This window comes from Pygocentrus nattereri, chromosome 13 (genome assembly GCF_015220715.1).
Source record: "Pygocentrus nattereri isolate fPygNat1 chromosome 13, fPygNat1.pri, whole genome shotgun sequence".
In the NCBI taxonomy this organism is placed as follows: Eukaryota; Metazoa; Chordata; class Actinopteri; order Characiformes; family Serrasalmidae; genus Pygocentrus; species Pygocentrus nattereri.
This window is the reverse complement of record NC_051223.1, coordinates 15018428-15037558: the sequence shown is the minus strand read 5'-3', so window position 1 is coordinate 15037558 and position 19131 is coordinate 15018428. Positions and strand designations below refer to the sequence as shown.

At 38.3% G+C, this 19131-nt stretch overlaps 1 protein-coding gene across 1 annotated transcript; it reads right to left on the bottom strand.

Annotated features, from left to right (window-relative positions):
* Positions 1 to 477: 477 nt before the first annotated feature.
* ccz1 (CCZ1 homolog, vacuolar protein trafficking and biogenesis associated) lies at positions 478 to 17525 on the bottom strand. The gene is made up of 17 exons (XM_017705555.2): positions 17399 to 17525; positions 16511 to 16586; positions 16304 to 16400; positions 15816 to 15913; positions 15127 to 15220; positions 14845 to 14925; positions 14662 to 14709; positions 14470 to 14553; positions 12245 to 12420; positions 7990 to 8071; positions 7030 to 7091; positions 3196 to 3307; positions 2600 to 2633; positions 2347 to 2464; positions 1775 to 1933; positions 1046 to 1173; positions 478 to 891 (listed from the first exon to the last, which is right to left on the bottom strand). The coding sequence occupies exons 2-17, from the start codon at positions 16522 to 16524 to the stop codon at positions 836 to 838; spliced, it is 1443 nt and encodes a 480-aa protein (XP_017561044.1). The 5' UTR covers positions 16525 to 16586; positions 17399 to 17525; the 3' UTR covers positions 478 to 835.
* Between the last annotated feature and the right edge of the window lie 1606 nt (positions 17526 to 19131).

Genomic DNA, 19131 nt, shown 5'->3' with positions numbered 1-19131 from the left:
GTCGAATAAGAAGTGGCCAGGCTCCTCATAAACCGGCTCTGGTTTCGTGTATCTTAGTGACTTCAAATTGATGCGCAGTAGCTTCAGTAGCTTCAGCTCGCATGTAGCATTATTATTATAGCTCTTCACGACCTGGTAATTCGGAGGATCCAGTGGTAGTCGGGAGAAAAATGTACACAGGACAAAACGTATCGGGTTCTGAACATTTTTTTCTCTAAAACAAGGTGCGACGAAGGCGATTTTTCGAAAATTATATTCATTCATTCTGGCCATAGAGAAATGGGGCTTAGACCCGGAGTTGCTAATATGGGCATAACGAGGACTACAAAATAGCGCACAACAACAGTGGTCTATTCTCAGGTCAGCAGTGACACTGAGGTGTTTAAAAACTCTTGCAGCACTGCTGTGTCTGATTCTCTTGTACTAGCGAAAACTTGGCATTGAGGAAAAAAAGATGAGACTTGAATACAGCCAGACTTAGTTAATGCGTGTCAGTTTAATTTTGTGACTCAAAAGGAAGCAGAACAGAGTGAATGGCAATGGCAAGAAAGAATACATCTGACTGATAAACATTTCAATATTATATTTATATATATATATATATATATATATATTTATATATGTACATACAAACATCAGTAAAATTTAGATTTTACAATTAATTACAAGAATGCAGTCACTTTTTTGTATAGATTAAATAAAAATCTTAAAAAATTGCATAATATGAAAATTAATTTTTACAATGCAATTATTGCATTACACTGATGCTGTCATTAAAACATGAACAGCTGACAGTTTTTAGTGTAGTCATATCCCTCTCGATCTCTGATTGTCCTCAGTCCAAGAAGAAAATGTTATTGAACTGTGTTGCACAGAGTCTTTTCACCTCCTCTGTAAAGCAAAAAAATAAAAAGGTGTTACACGGTAACAAAAAACAGTTAAATAAAACAACCAACCCAGCAATCAGTCAATACACAGTGACCCCTTTGAGACCCACTTATTTAAAAAAATGCAACCATTTTTCAGTCAGTGCACAGTAACATACCATTCACTTCAATCAAGTTGGCATTCTTCTGGTTCAAAATGACATACAGTTCCCTCTGATCAGACTTCTTGCCCACAACCCAGTAATCAGTCATCGCTTTTACAATGATCTCCTCATCCTCATCAACCCTGAGAGATAAGAGAGAGGGGACAACAAGACAATGCAAGTTAAACTCAAAATTCTGGTCATGCTCAGAATCAGTCTAAACCTATTCCTGAAGGGAACACACCTCTGCAAACGTCAATGCACAATTACTAGTTATTTGCTGAATTTAGTATATCAGGGAAAATAAAAATAGCATGTGGCCTGTGCAATAGTTATGGCACATTTGTTAAACTGCTAAATGTAATAATTGTAAATTTATTTTCACCTGGAAAATAAGAAAAATCAACAAAACATGTAATTTGACCAGGGATGTCTGACTGTATTTGTCAGGCACATTAAACAAATCATCGATATCTGACGTAGCAAATGAATGTTGGACCAGAACTGAGAACGTCGCTTTACTCAAGATAAATTAAAATGTTTATTACTTAACAGTGAGGAAACTCTGTTGGACTGACCACCTTAAAGCTTTCAAACTGCATGTCTAAATGGATGATAAATGACCGTTTTATAAAATCTATGATTTATTAACGTGGTGCTTGAAGTCTGACCACCTTGTGTAACAGACAAGCCATGTTGGCCTTGTGTTACCACTGATAATTTACAAATTATAAATAAGTGTACCGTGCAAAGTCACAGTTGATGTCTCCAAGGATCTTCATGAGGTCAGGGTGGACAGAGGTGAGGGACACGCTGGCTGTCTTGCGCATGTGGATGGTGCTCTTCTCAGCCAGGTTCATGTGGTTGAAGTATATGAACTTAAACTGGGGTTCCTTTTCTGGCCTAGCCACACAAATGCAACACATACAGGCTTTATTGGCCACAACATATTAAAAAAAATATACAGAAATGCACTGTATGGTCTACTCAAGCCAGTAACAACACCAATGTTGGTAAGATCATTCCATATTTTCTGCAGTCCTGTTTAACATGCATATGCATGAGGAATAAGTGCATTTTGCATTCTTACACGCACACGTCCAATAAGCTGTGCATTTAGGCTTGTGCACCCACTTGTGCATAACATGCAAACAGAACGGACGGGTTAGGATCTGAAACTGGCACAAAGGCCTCAGTACATTGGGAGACTACTAATGCAACAAGTGGTAATCGCTCGGTTAAAGCTTTATATTATCATGCTCATTGACAAATGCAGCTAACTAGTAAATTTCAGAAGGCTGTGGATTCGTACTGACCCCGATATCCTCCGGTTGATGTTATACTGTTCACAGATGTCTGAGGCTAGCAGGGTGAGCTGAGGACCAACCAGAGCATCTAGCTGCTCACAGAACTCCCGGGTCAACTCCACTGATGCTATGGACAAGATGAGAATCAAAACAGAGATGTTTTACTATGAACTGGTTAATTACATCAAGTTATCTAATTTCTTTAAATAATGTAACTGTCATCTACCCAAGAGGCACAAAAGCCTTTTAATGAGGCACTCACCATTTATCATAAAGCACACGGCTGCACTCATCGCCTGCAAGACAGATCATAGAGCAGTCTTAAAATTTTCAGAAACATGCTAAATCTGCAAGCTGTTTTTGCTTCAGCTATGTAAACATGATGCTATATGTCAAATCAATTAAAAGGAAATTCCACAGATTTTAAAAAAATTCTGGTAAAAAAAGGCTTTGATGTAAAATCTATTAATGGTAGACAGATACAGGTGCAGATTTATTTTTTTCAGATGTGACATTATTTTAATCAATATTACATACAAAAATGCAACCCCTGCTTCCTATCAAGACCAAATTAAAGAAAGGTTGGCATGCATGTCTAAAATGAACCATTCAGACCATTCTCACTGACTTTGTTCATATCTTAGAGAATAAATCATTATTTTTACAGAAAACTGTGGACATTTTTAAATAGCAACATTAACATGATAAAATTATTCTTGACAATATAAAATCTCACTTGCCGTTGCTGCTCACTGCAGAGTGAGCCTAAATAGGGTTTAGGCAATTCCTGATAAGCTATAATCATAAACTAAAAAAGACAGCCAACTAACAAATTATAAATTTTCCTTTTGATCTCACCTTGTAAACTATCAAATGGAGCTCCTCGTAACTGTCCTCTGTGTTCACAAATATTCTTGGAAATCTAAATTTTGCTTCCGGATCTTTTAAGTTGGCAGGCCCAGTTAAAAATCTAGTTAACAAACAAAGCAAAAAGACAAAGACAATTAACACATTACAACTTGATGCACTGTAACTTCACTGCAGTTTACATAACAATGCATATCTAAATATTAGTATACAAAATAGCTGGCTGCACATATTTTGCAGATACGTGTACACAGTGTCTATATACCAGCACACGTCTGTGTCTCCGGGTTATTTTGTATTTATTGTAGTGTCTGTATTGTCTGTTGTTATTGTGTATATACATATTGTCTGTCATTCCACTAGTACATGCACACTCATGTCCTTGTCTTAATGTTTATGCATCACAGAAGCAGCTCAAGCATGTTGTATTATACTATACCACTGAATATGTACAATGACAAAAGTAAAAAAAAATTAATATATAGAGCACAGAGTCTATTTCTGTTTGAGACAGACAAAATTTATACAAACTTCATAAAATTGCAAATATTCTTATTCACACATACTTTTGTCAGGCAAAATAGCCATGCAATTCATTGTGTAGTGTCAGGGAAAATAAATCAATACACAGGAAACATATGTTCATGTTCCTCTTTAGAGTGACATATACATTCACACATTCAACTACCTAAAATCAGCTGCCTTCTCATGTGTATCTAAAATGGCTAAAGGAGATATTTCTGAGAAGATTAGATATATGATAATACATTTGCATAACGACTGAGAAAGTCTGAGAAAAATAGGTAGGGAAAAAACACAAGTTTCCAAAACTGGGGTTAAAAAATTGATTAAAAAGTATACAGAAAATGGAACTCCTTACAACCACGCAAGACCTGGAAGACCACCAAAACGGTCACCATCAAATGAACAGTACTTAATGCTTTCGTCTTTGAGAGAGAGGAGAAAATCAAGCTCCACTCTTGATTCAGATCAAAATAAAATTCTACAGGGGTTTCTGTCCATCTTTCCACTGTGAGAAGAAAATGCTAGGAGTTTGAATGGATGTGTAGCTGTGAACTAAACAAAAAAGAAGCTACTATGAACTAGATCACCAGAGTCTACATTTGTAATCAGGACTGTTTTTGTCATAAGAAGCAGAAAATTGGAGGCATGTAAAAATATCCCTGCAGATTTATTTGAAAACCAGAAATCAAGTTGTAATAAAGGCAACTGGTGGACATAATAAATAAAAAAAAAAATGTAAATGTTGACGCTTCTGTGTAATTTTCTGTTATGCTTCCTGCTTTTTTCCTGATGAGTTACATGGACTTAATGGCAATTTTAACCAGTAATTAAATAAATGAAAGGATGGTCTTTTTTGCACAGTATAGACCACTGTAGTCGTGTTGTCATTTTGTAGTTGGTGCTATGTTCTTATGGCCATATTAGGTACTCCAGGTCTGAGCCCCATTTCCCTATGGACAGAATGAACAGGGTTTTCCAAAAAATCACCTCTATCGCACCCTGTGCTAAATAAAAATGTCCAGAACCCGATATGTTTTGTCTTGTGAACATTCTTCTCCTGAATACCACTGGATCCTCTGAATTATGAGGTTGTTAAAGAGTTGAAATACGAATATTGCTACATGTGAGCTAAAGCTACTCCGCACTGAATTCACGTCATTTGACTGGCAGCCTCCTTAAGTGGCTTTTGGTAGTATGCATGTACAGACTGAGGGGAAATGAAGTCAGAACAAAATCCGTTTAGCTTGATGTGAAAAGATCTACAAACATAATGTTACCTGCACTCGGGCTAATCCAGTACAGACTGAGCTTAATAATCACTGCTCACCGCTGATAAAAGGTGGAACTGGAAAATTCGAACAAGCAGCCGGGGAAAAAGACGCTGACTTCAGCTTCATGGAGGGTTGAAAGACATGATATGAGGAGGTTTCTCTATTTCCGCTTAACAGCTGAGTAACATTAACTTATTTTTGTTGTTTTACCGAAGTAACAGGTCAGTATTTTGTCATTTGCTAATGTTTAGGATGGATACTCACAGCCTCTGCACCATTTAAGGTGTAAGAAGCTGAAGAAAAAAAAATCTAAATTCAGCCTCGTAGTTTTAACAGGGGTAGTATAAGGAGTTTCAGCCTATCAACTCCACCCAGAGGTTTTATTTACAAGTATACCTGTAATTATGTGCTGCGGTAGAACATTTAGATAAGGTAGATCAGTTGCTTTAGCTCGCATGTAGCAATATTAGTATTATAGCTCTGTATGACCTCGTAGTTCATAGGATCCAGTGGTATTCAGGAGAAAAATGAACACAGGACAAACATTATCGAGTTCTGAAGATTTGAATTTAACACGAGGTGAGACAGAGGCAACTTTTTGAAAACCCTATTCATTCTGGCCATAGAGAAATGGGGCTAATATGGGCATAACGAGGACTACATAATGACGCACAACTACAATGGTCTATTGTACATGTAACAATAACAACACACAACTAAAACTTTTTTATATAGAATCTAGAGAATAATTTATTTTCTCAGGCACTGGTCTAATATTTACAGAGACGTGACTCTACTGGCCTGTAATCACCTTCTGACCAGATGGTTTTGTAGAGGAATTGTTCAATCCGCTGATTACTAGTGTGTGAGTGTATGTGTGGCTAACTAACATTCATGCTACATTATCTTCATAGCCACTCTCAGGGGTCGACTTCCACCCAGTCTCACATGACACCTTAGAGTTGGTTCAGGTAATGTTAGCATAATGTTTGTAGAGCACACACATGCAGTCACTGTTCCCTGACACTGCATAAGATTTGAACACACATTTCTTAATCCTCCACTTGGTCCTGCACAGTTTAAGAATTCCAACAAACCTGATTCCATTCAGCAGCTGACTATCAGGCTCATATCCAATCAGCTCCTTGCTCTCAGAGGGAAAGGACCCATATTTTACCATTTTTCTTGCATTTTTTTTTCAAGTCTTCTTATTGGGATTATGCGACTTCATATATCAAAAACTATCATACTTAGTTTCACACAACCATTTCCAAACCTAACTTTAATTAAAAATTGAAAAGGTCAAACAGACTGATTTTCTTACTGTGCCTTTAAAACTGATGTAGGTAAATCTTCTGTTCTAATTATCTGTGTCTCATTAAAAAAGGAAATCTGGGCTAAAACACTACTTATACCTTCTTCATGAATGAATAGGACTAATCCGCTGTAGGCTGTAGTAAATGGATAAACGTAAATGTGCTGGTTTTCATGATATATTTATATTTCTTAATCTCAAGTTTTTTGTAGTTTTTCACTGGTGCTAGAAGGATAATGTTGCAAACAAGTAAGGGAAGCTTATACTCTACCAATTAGGTTCTTGCAAAATGCATGCCTAAATCATCACACACGTGCCTCATAAACTTTGCATGAAGCTTCCATTACTTGTTAGCTACATTAGACTTGTAACCAAACTAAACAAAATTAAAGAAACAAACTTCACTTTAATCAGGCTGCTTGATAAGAGCAAAGGCTCTGCCAGGCTGGTGCACACCTACTGTCAGTAAAGTGCAACATACACTCTGCTGGCACAACTGCTGATCTATAATCCAGCATTAGTTACAGAATTAACTGGAACACTGTTGTGTTCGGGGCTCACTGTTGTCTGCCTGCCACCAAAAGCACTTCAATTACTGTTAAGCTACCTGATCACAGGTAGTCTATCTGAGCTGGGCTTCACTGACCAAGCCTAGTGTCCCTGACCCCTCAATCCAATACAAGTAAGGATCAGTGCTGAAGACACTCCACTTACCTCCCATAATGCAATAGATTCCCTGCCACCTCTGGCCTCAAAGGAGAGTCCCTGCCTGCAAGCTGCAAAATCAAACACAAAAACATACAATCACTGATGAGTGACACTAAATTAGAATTCAGCAAGCATTCCACTAATGTGGTGGTTTTTAATCCTGTTCTTCATCCTGCAGTTTCAAGCATTCCTTGACTCGACAAAACTGATCCAGTTGCCACAAGATGGAACAAGATGGAACAGAGAAACCATGAATGTTTCTTTTTAGTCATTGCCCCTTTTGTGGGTGGCTTTTTTTGAGACCTAAACATCAAACATGAGTGTGTGCATGTGATGTTAACACATGAAGACATATGATGTCTGAAAAACTGAAATCCGACCCAATGCCTCTAACTTTTACCTTATTTCAGGCTTTACAGGGCAATCACCTACAACAAAAAAATCTTACACTGTGCAATTTAACAATGTTCCTGCTGAAACTTTAGATCTCCCCTGCTGTTTGAAAACTGCTAACTTAAAAGTATTTTTCCAAAGAACAACTTGAGTAGTACAAAGTAAAAAGTAAAAAAAACTACTACAGTGGAACTGTTCAGTTCATCCAACATTTTATCTGCAGGGAAACTGAGGTTATTTAATTTCTTTTTGATGCACTTTTTATCTAAAACAAAAGGTAAACCTCAAAAGTCAGAGGTATGATTCATCACAAAGCACAAATGCTGTCACAAGCATAAAATGGGAATCAAAAAGAAACTGTAATTGTAAAATATAAAGGAGCAAAAGGTAGATTTCTTTCCTCACAAATATACTAAATAAGTGTATTATGACTTGGAAATTTGAGTACATGTAACTAAGTAAATACAACTTACTACCTACCTCTGATTAGTAAAGTCTAATAGCAGTGAGAGACATACATTTTACATAATGATCTATCAAAGTATAAAAGGCAAGGTTTGAAAATGTTCATACCTCAGGTTCTGTATGTCTGGGGAAAAGCGAAGTCGTCAGGTATTTGTAAAGAATACGCATGTCATCTTGCTCCAGCCCACTCCTACAAAGAAATATATATGAATCAACAGAACACAGCCTATTATTACAACCCAAATTCCAATGAAGTTGGAATGAACGTTGTGGAAAACATAAATAAAAACAGAATACAATGATTTGCAAATCCTTTTCAACCTATATTCAAATGAATAAAATACAAAGACAAGATATTTAATGTTCAAACAGATAAACTTTATTGCTTTTGGCAAATATTCACTCATTTTGAATTTGATACCTGCAACATGTTCTAAAGAAGTTGGGACCACTGTTTACCACCTTTCCTTTTAACAACACTCAGTAAGCATTTGGGAACTGAGGACACTAATTGTTAAAGCTTTGTAGGTGGAATTCTTTCCCATTCTTGCTTGATGTACAACTTAAGTTGCTCAACAGTCTATGGTCTCCGTTGTCGTATTTTGCGTTTCATAATACACCACACAATTCAATGGGAGACAGGTCTGAACTGCAGGCAGGTCAGTCTAGTACCCACACTCTTTTACTACAAAGCCACGCTGTTGTAACACGTGCAGAATGTGGCTTGGCATTGTCTTGCTGAAATAAGCAGGGACGTTCCTGAAAAACACGTTGCTTGGATGGCAGCATATGTTGCTCCAAAACCTGTATGTACCTTTCAGCATTAATGGTGCCTTCACAGATGTGCAAGTTACCCACTAACACACCCCCATAACATCAGAGATGCTGGCTTTTGAAATTTGCACTGATAACAATCCGGACAGTCCTTTTCCTCTTTGGCCCAGAGGACATGACGTCCATGATTTCCGAAAACAGTTTGAAATGTGGACTCGTCAGACCACAGAACACTTTTCCACTTTGTGTCACTCCATCTCAGACGAGCTCAGGCCCAGAGAAGCCGGCAGCGTTTCTGGGTGTTGTTGATATGTGGCTTTCGCTTTGCATGGCAGAGTTTTAACTTGCACTTGTAGATGGAGCGACGAACTGTGTTCACTGACAGTGGTTTTCTGAAGTGTTCCTGAGCCCATGTGGTAATATCCGTTACAGAATGACGTGGGTTTATAATGCAGTGCCCCCTGAGGGATTGAAGATCACGGGCATTCAATGTTGGTTTTCTGGCTTACCACTTACTTGCAGAGATTTCTCCACATTCTCTGAATCTGTTGATGATATTATGGACTGGAGATGTTGAAATCCCTAAATTCCTTGCAATTGCACATTGAGAAACGTTGTTCTTAAACTATTGGACTATTTGCTCATGCAGTTATTCACAAAGTTTTGAACCTCGCCACATCCTTGCTTGTGAACGACTGAGCCTTTCAGGGATGCTCCCTTTATACCCAATCATGACACTCACTTGTTTCCAATTAACCTGTTCACCTGTGGAATGTTCCAAACATGTGTTTTTTCAGCATTCCTCAACTTTCCCAGTGTTTTGTTGCCCCTGTCCCAACTTCTTTGGAACGTGTTGCAGGCATCATATTCAAAATGAGTGAATATTTGCAAAAAAAAAAAAGTTTATCCGTTTGAACATTAAATATCTTGTCTCTGTAGTGTATTCAATTGAATATAGGTTGAAAAGGATTTGCAAATCATCGTATTCTGTTTTTATTTGTTTTACACAACGTCCCAACTTCATTGGAATTTGGGTTGTTAAAAAAAAATATTAGTTACTTGGTAACTCTTTTTGTAATTATTCAGTTTCTGACACAAGTTTAAAATGCCTGTTGTCTTTTACATTGTGTGTATGTGTATTTTATGATCTTCTTCTTTCGGCTGCTCGCTTTAGGGGTCCACAGCGGATCATCTGCCCTCCATCTTGCCCTATCCACTGCCTCCTCTACTTTCACACCAACCATCTCCATGTCCACCTTAACTACATCCATAAACCTTCTCTAAGGTCTACCTCTTCTCCTTCTACCCGGTAGCTCCATCTCCAACATTCTTTGCCCAATATATCTACTATTCCTCCTCAACACATGTCCAAACCATCTCAACCTGGCCTCTCTGGCTTTATCTCCAAGCTGCTCCACCTTCACTGTCCCTCTGATCTGCTCATTTCTAATCTTGTCCATCCTTGTCACTCCCAATGAAAATCTCAGCATCTTCATCTCCGCCACCTCCAGCTCAACCTCCTGTCTTTTAGACAGAGCCACAGTGTCCAAACCATACATCATAGCAGGAGGCACTACTGTCTTGTAAACCTTCCCTTTCACTCTTGCTGCTATCCTTCTGTCACACATCAGCCCTGACGCCAGTCTCCACCCACTCCATCCTGCCTGCACCCTCTTCTTCACCTCTTTTCTACACTGTCCATTGCTCTGGATGGTTGACATCCACCTTTACGACCTCTACTCCTTGCATCTTCACCTTTCCACCTGCCTCCCTCTCATTCACACACATGTATTGCATCTTGTTTCTACTGACCTTCATTCCTCTCCTCTCCAGTGCAAACCTCCACCTCTCCAGATTCTCTTCCACCTGCTCTCTACTCTCACCACAGATTACAATGTCATCTGCAAACATCATGGTCCATGAAGCCTCCTGCCTGACCTCATCTGTCAACCTGTCCATCACCATTGCAAACAAGAAGGGGCTCAAAGCTGATCCCTGATGTAACCCTACCTTCACCTTGAAACCATTTGTCACTCCAACTGCACACCTCACCACTGTCTCACTATCCTCATACATGTCCTGCACCACCCTAACATACTTTTCAGCTACACCTGACTTCCTCATACAGTACCACAGTTCCTCTCTTGGCACCCTATCATATGCCTTCTCTAGATCCACTAGACACAATGTAGCTCCTTCTGACCTTCTCTGTACTTCTCTACCAACACTCTCAATGCAAAAATTGCATCTGTGGTACTCTTTCTGGGCATGAAACCAAACTGCTGCTCACTGATCTGAACCTCTCGCCTTAGCCTTGCTTCAACAACTCTTTCCCATACCTTCATGGTGTGGCTCATCAACTTTATACCTCTTAGTTACTGCAGCTCTGCACATCATCCTTGTTCTTAAAAATGGGGACCAATACACTGCTTCTCCACTCATCAGGCATCCTCTCACTCTCCAGGATTTTGTTAAACAACCTGGTTAAAAAGTCCACTGCCTTCTCCCCTAAACATCTCCATACCTCCACAGGTATGTCATCTGGACCAACTGCCTTTCCATTCTTCATCCTTTTTAAAGCTGCCCTCACTTCCACTTTACTAATTCTCTGCACTTCCTGATCCACTATCTCTCCCCCCGTTGTCCTCCTCTCTCTCTCGTTTTCCTCATTCATTAGTTCTTCAAAATACTCCTTCCATCTACTCATCACTCTCTGTTCACTCACTAGTACATTTCCCTCTCTATCCTTTATCAGCCTAACCTGCTGTACATCCTTTCCAGCTCATTCTCTCTGTTTAGCCAAACAAGTCCTTTACTCGTTCTTTACTGTCCAGCCTCTCATACAGCTCATCATAGGCCTGAGCCTTTGCCTTTGCCACCATTCTTTTCGCTATGCGACTAGCCTCACAGTACTCCTGCCTACTTCCTTCATCTCTCTGGTTATCCCACTTTTTCTTAGCTGCCTTCTTCTTCTGAATACTCTCCTGGACTTCCTCATTCCACCACCAACTTTCCTTGTCTTCTTTCCTCTGACCAGACGAAACACCCAACACATTCTTGCCAGTTTCTCTCACCACCTTAGCTGTAGTTTCCCAGTCCTCAGGTAATGTGTATTTTATGATGAATGGACCAAAAAAATGGCCCAAAATGACATGAAAAAACATCTGGTTTCATTAACACATTAAATGTGTGTTTTTTTAGTTCTCTTGTAAATTAATCACTTTAGAAGACAACAGCAGGGCAGGGGCAAAGTAATTTGAGGAATATTAAAATATTTCTGAAGCTGCCTCAGGTAAACAGGTGACGCTATCCTAATTGGGTACAAAAGGGGCATTTTACTACTTTGTGAAAAACTGTGTGAGTGAACAGTGCAAGAACAACATTTCCAAATGCACAAATGCAAGGAATTGAGGGATTTCACCATCTACAGTCCATAACATTATAAAAATATTAGGGAATCTGGAGCAATTTCTGTCTGTAAAGGGCATGGCCAAAAAAACAATACTGAATGCCTGTGACCTTCACCTTGCAGTGTTGAACTTATTTAAAGTACATTCTAAGCAGTAATGAGTGCATTTCTTCAACATACCATATAAGCTGGTCATTGTAGAGGAAGGCTGTGTATTTCACCAAGCTCAAACTCTCCTCTACTCTGTTGACAAAAGACTGGATCTTCAAGTAGGTCATTTTGTCCAGAGGGAAGAAGCTGATCCCCCCAAACACATCCAGCAGATCACATGACTGAAGGTGCAGTGTTTGCAGGTACTAGAGTAAGCACAAACACACAGTAAGCTAAGCATGCAAGCTAGTAAGCCACGCCTGCATTAAACACAATAATGATACTATCCATGAAGCAAACCTGAAAACAAAGTGCTTCAAAATGTGTTCAGGGAATTTCACCAATTTTTCAAAATTCATGCATAATTACATAATTAAGATGTAAGCAATGTTAGAGTGGTTTAACATAAAATACTCCATCCTAGAGAGACTTCCCAAGTTAGGATTGTTCAAAGAAGTGGTAATGGGAATCAGACATTGGAAGCATTTAATGCCTCTACAAGCTCCCTAAAGTTATTACAAGATATAGCCATAAAAAGCTGCCTGATGTCAGACATTTTGAAGACATGTGAAGACATTTTTCACAGCCATTATGAGAAGAATTTTGGGCCTAAAATGCATTTTTAAAAAGGTACACGAAGGGCAATGTAAGACAAAATGGTCCCAAAAACAAAACTTTTTTCAGATTTATCACCATTATATCATTATCAACATTACATTAAAAATTATATGCAGGTTCACTGGTCATTTTGGCCAGTAAATAATAAGGTTATACTTATGTTGCAGACATTGCGATCCCTGGTCCCTATCACCACCACTGCAAAGAATTCCAAGGAGGTAAATTTTTCTACAATAAAACATTTCACAATAAAAAGTGGCCTTGTTTACATCTCAACAAGTGAATCATGCTCTTTTAAGGAGCAGCCACTGATACATACTTTCCAGAACTGCATATACAAGATTAACAACCACACTATAATCCTGGATTCTAGAAGTATCTAACACAAATAGAAAAACTTGTAATGCCTGCAAGTGATTATGGTGAAGTATAGATGAGCCTCACGTAATTTGATGATGGGGAACACTGAGAAGCTGTACTGGTGTGACTTTGCACAGCAGTCATTGACATTTCACCTTGGGAACACATTACACTTTCACTGAGAGCACTAGGCCAGGGCTCAGGTTTGGGAGGAGGTGACGAGGAGGGTTTCCCCTAACCTGAGGTGAATTATTCAAACGGGTGAGTAAGCATGATTCCTTCAGTGGGGAAATTTGAACCAGAAGACTGATAAGACTGTTCTCATCTGTTCTGTACAGATGAGACTGTGGACTGTGCTGCTAATAGAAGAGAAGAAAATTAAAGCTACAGTTTGCTGGGAGGTCAATCATATTCCTGAGCAGGGGTCACAATAATGAGCTGTCAAAACACAGCAATCTTACTGCTATACTACTTTTTATTTTCCAGTATGGAATTGAATAATATCAATAAAATCTAATACAAAGTGTGAATGTCATTAAAACCTGAAAAAAAAACATATACTGTTTCAGAATGCTAGCTACCTTGTCATTGTGTGAACACTGCATGACAACTAGACCAATAAAAATAATCCAAAATCACTTGGAATAAAATATTATTAGTTTAAAGAGCCCATATCACAGACAGTGAAACTTTCACTCCTTGTTTTTTTCCTAAACAAGAGTTTAATGTAGTATGTAAACAGATTCAAAATGCCATAACTTTCCACTTTGAACTCACTGTATCTGTGATGTCACTAGAACCAACTTATTTACATCTATCTGCCTATACAGCCTACATTAGTTTAGTCCTGCCTGTTCATACTGAAGTTCTAAAGAGTGTTTTTTTTAATGAGGCATTTTACAGGACTATCAGAATCAGAGTTCATTTATTTTATACCAGTCTTAAAAGGACACTAACAAAAAAACACTGTTTAATAAAGAGATAAGAAGAGGTTGGAAAATGATCATGTATAAATTAATTACAACAATTTCTGGTACATAAAATCACACAAATATTAACACAAGAAAAATGTAGCACTTTAACGTACATTTAAGGTAAACAGTGTCTTTTCTTCTCATCTAAAACGTTTCTATTTTAGATAGGCTATTACAACAGCAACGATAACACACTACTCACACTAAACACACAATACACACCCTCACACAACTTGGTGACTAATGTGGTGAGGATTATGTTCTCAATTAATAGTTTATTTACCTTATGTTTATTTATCTTACCCTGTAGAAGAACTTTTCCAGCTTTTGCCTAAGTAGCTCCACTCCACCAGCCTCAAATGCCCTGCTGAAAGTTCCATTGAAGAGCTGGAGATAAAAACAAGGACACAGGAACATGTAACTTTGACTAAGAAAACAAACTCAACTTACAAAATAAGGGACTTTAGAATCAGGGGTATATCAAATGAAATTTACCTTATACATGCTGTAGCACTGCCGCAATACTGCCCCATACACAGAGTCCTTTAAGAAAGAAGTAAAAAATGCTGTCATACTTGTTCATGGTAAGATATACAGAGAAAAAGTGTGAGACATTCAAAAAGACTGGGTGGAAATAGGGTTTGCCACAACAAACAAAACTTCAAGAAAAATACGAACGAGAATCTCCTCTTCTTGGTATTCTATAGTTGCCGGCTTCCCATCCTTGCTGGGCTTTTCTATCATTGGATTCCGTACAACCTTAAAAGACAAAACAGGGATATTTATTGATAAACTTACCTATTGCTCCCAACCTTATTAGGAAAAAGGCATCTAAATTGTTCACAAACGACTACAAGTTGCATTATTAATTTTAATAAAATACATATACATATATACATATACATATATACATATACACACACATATATATATGCTATAAAGAGGCTTTTGCTCACGTACCATGACCATCCAGAAATTCTCCTCTGGCTCGTGGAAGAATTGCCTGTTTTTCTGAGTGTGAAGGGACTTTGCTGGCTTTGTGGGACAAAAGGTCCTAGAAGCATCAAATGGTACATGTTATAAAGCGGTTATTCCTGGACATAAAATATCAACAGATTAGGCCAATACAAGCTTGTTTTATACCAAAAAAATCAGGCAGAATATTAAATTAAGCTGAATGTTTCTGCCATGCAATTTAGGCTTCACTCGTGATTGTAAGGGTGAAATGTTTGGGGAGTATAACTCACTTTGTTACTGCAGGGCTTGTATTAATATTGTTTGCCCTTTGGAAACATTTTTCCCTTGATTTTATTACAAAGAAAAAAAAAATTGCTCGCTTCCCCTTAGCATAGGCCCAAAGACCACAAGTGGGTGGTTCGGTCCACAGCCCACAGGTTGAGAAACCCTGTACTACATGATTACCAAAACATAAACAAAATAAACTAATACAGTGGCTTCACAAGTGAACAGATGATGATCACTGCGACTTAATACATAGCAGAATCTGCAATCTAAATGTTTATATTGTTGTCATTATCAATCAATATTACTGAAATACCGAGTGACATTCTCAGTCAAAGTCCCAATTCTTAGTTTATTCTGCACCTCATAGGGTTACATGGCTTATAAATACTGCACACAATGCTCACCTAGTAAACTGAACTATGGCCTCACAGAGTCCAACATTGCGGATCTTTTCATTCTTCTCCACTTCACTGGGATGGTAAAATAAGATCTTTTTTTCTTCCTACAGGACACATAACCAGTCATTTGAACAAACAAGCCACCAGTGGCCTCTTAAATTACATAACTAGCAAAGGTCATCACTAATTTTGCTTATACTGTGGTGCTCCTCTTGAACTAAAATGTAGCATGAACTGGCACTTGTTAACATAACTTTATTTCAATTGTCACTGACATGTCAAATGACTTCAACAGTTCTCATTTTGTCATATGATAAATCTCTAGAGTTCAGATTTTCTGATTAATCACAAGCTATTCTTGTTGGCATTTCTAAAACATCCTAAATTAGTTGTGGTTCTGTTTTATAAAGCAACATTTATTACAACAAAATCACATGACAAATACAGAGCAGATCTCCTTATAAAACTGTTTTGAAAGTGGAAACAGCTCATACCTCTCCCTCTCGTGGTCCAAACTTAGGGTTATAGATGAAAAAGCTTAACAGGGATGGAGTGTACTGTTTTTCCTGCATTCCAGAAGCCATTCTTGGGCTGAAATAGAAGAAAGTTAGGGATCACGTGAAAGTAGAAGAGACCATCTTATTACAAATCAATTGGGGAATGGGGAAACTTCGCTTAAATCTTAATCAGCATGTCAGTACCTAATCATCAGCATTTGAGTGGTGTAGGTCTAAAGTTCGTCAGCTTTACAAGCAGTCTGCTGGGCATGCCTTTGACCTGTAGCAACAAAGATTGGCAGAAAGAATATCTTTCAGCACTGTATGTACCTCCCTGCCATTATTGTGGTTTTACAAAACACATTTCAGGCCAAAACCTGGTCTCAAACGATCAAAAAACAATGTCTCAGGTATCATGCGGCATATTTGTAACATAACCATTTAACATATACAAATTTTCTTGCTAGGTTGCTATTGGAGGTATATAACACTAAATAAATCTGGTTCCTATCATCACTGTGAGAAATTCCGTAAGTTTCTCTAGAATTGAGTATTGCACATCTCATGAATTTGTTTACATCTTAACCACGTAACTGGGCAGGTATTTTGAAAAATACATGGAACTGCCCTTCAAGTTTCAGTCTAAGCCGCTGGAACAGGAGACTCACACAGCTCACTGCCCGCAGCAGAGCTGCAAGCCAGTAGAAAACTAAAAACAAGGCTCTCAGTGCCCTTATGTGTACAGAATTAATTAAGTATAGCTCAATTTCTGTCACACTTTCTGTCTGAAATTAGAGTTCAGTCAGCAGACACACAGTGGGCTGAGTGTGGAGTTAAACTAGTTGAGGTGCAGTTAAACTGCCACAGTATCAATCAAATCAACGTCTATTCGGTGAACATGAACTACTGCAATAGGACTAAATTAATAAATGGACAACAGAGTTAACTAAGAGCCTATGCTCAGCTAGCTGGCTGCGGCTAAGCTAACTAATTAGCCCACTGTGCTAGCCTGTTAGCCTCTTTAGCTCCAGAACACGAACGTTCCGTCACAGTTTCTAGGCTTCAAGTACAGAAGACAGAAGCTGAGCTTACCTCTTACAGCATGGCAGTGTAGAAGACAAAACAGAGCAAGTTTATTATTTTATAAATAAGGAGTGAATATCAATGAGATTCAACAACACAAAACACTTCCTTCTCCTGACGGAGCTCCGCGTGTAGCTGCTAAAACCGCCCGGATAGGTGAATTGCGGTGTAACACATAGTTCCACATCATCATTCAGCCCGGCTCGGTTTTACTTTCATGCTAACGGGAGTTCCAAGTATAGACTTTGAGGACGATATTCATCCGAACCACACGGATTTCATACAAAGCCTAGGTTTCCTCTTTTCTCACTGTATGTGAACATTTTAAAAATACACATTTTAAATACATTATTTAATTCCAAGATGAATTCCAAACACTGAAGTAAAAAATAAAATAAAATAAATAACAACAACAACAACAATAATAATAATAACAGTAATAATAATAATAACTAATAATAATTATAACATATGAACCAAAGCGAACCATTTAAAGGAAAACTTTCTCCCGTACCCTATATTTAGATGATCTAGCTGAGCTACTAATTCTGAGACTTATGTAGTTAAAAATAATGTAAATCTATGACACCGACATGTTTTGGCTGTTATATTATATTGTATTATATTATATTAGATTGGATTAGATTATACAATCCAGGGTGTATCCTGCCTTCCGCCCGAAGACTGCTGGGATAGGCTCCAGCATCCCCCCGCGACCCTGATGGAGAAGCGGCTTAGAAAATGGATGGATGGATGGATAGATTATACAATATTACATTTCATGTTACTCCAGTGCAAAAGTCACATTGTGCGGCTGCATTTTTTCAGTTGTCTTGTTATACATGTGGTAGATCCAGTTATAATATTGCTGAACAACGCATAATTAGAAGTAACGAGAAAGTACCAATCAGAAGCTGGTGTTGATCTACATTTTCAGTTGCAGTGCTGTAATGGATTCAGAAACCTGAGTGAGTCAGGCATTGAGAGGCCCTCTCACTGTAACTTATACCTACACTCACTGTCCTGGCCCTTTGTGTCTCCTTAGTCTGCTTTAAATTTTAACTCTGCTATTCTGAAGCCCATTGCTGGATGTTCAGTGAAAATAGCACCTATCAATTATTCAGTAAGTACGTTTGAAGAGTGCATCGTTGGAACTGTGAACAAAGGAAGTAAATGAGCTGACTTACTAAAATGCTACAAATTCTGAATGTAGTAACTTATGCTAATGTTACCCACCACATTTTGTCTGCTCAGTTACACAGATCTCTGTAGATGTTTGCTTATTTTTCTTCTTTCATCAAAATATTACTTTATTTTTAAATTCTATGTGGTTTATTTAGTAGCGATGCTGTGAAGGTGTAGGAACAAACTCTTCGGTGACACTCGTCTCTTGCATATAAAGATGTTTATTAGCATTGAGAGGTCGAAGTCACAGACAAGCCTTCGCGAAACAGCTTGGAGAGAACCGCCAAATGTCTCTCCCATACATCCCAACTCCTGGTTTTTTATACCTGCTAAGAAAGCGTCGGTTTCGATGTATGGCCCCTCTCAAGCCATATTTGGTATTTAACATACATTTTTCCCAGAATGACCTTGGTCACCAAATCCCATATCTAGGCATTGTTTACATTCAGGGGGCCTCTTTCAAGCCAGATGACTCTTTTCCCAGGTCCACTGATTCCCTATGGTCCTACTACTACTTCAGTCAGAGGCCCACAGAATCAACTTCAGCCAGGATCTAC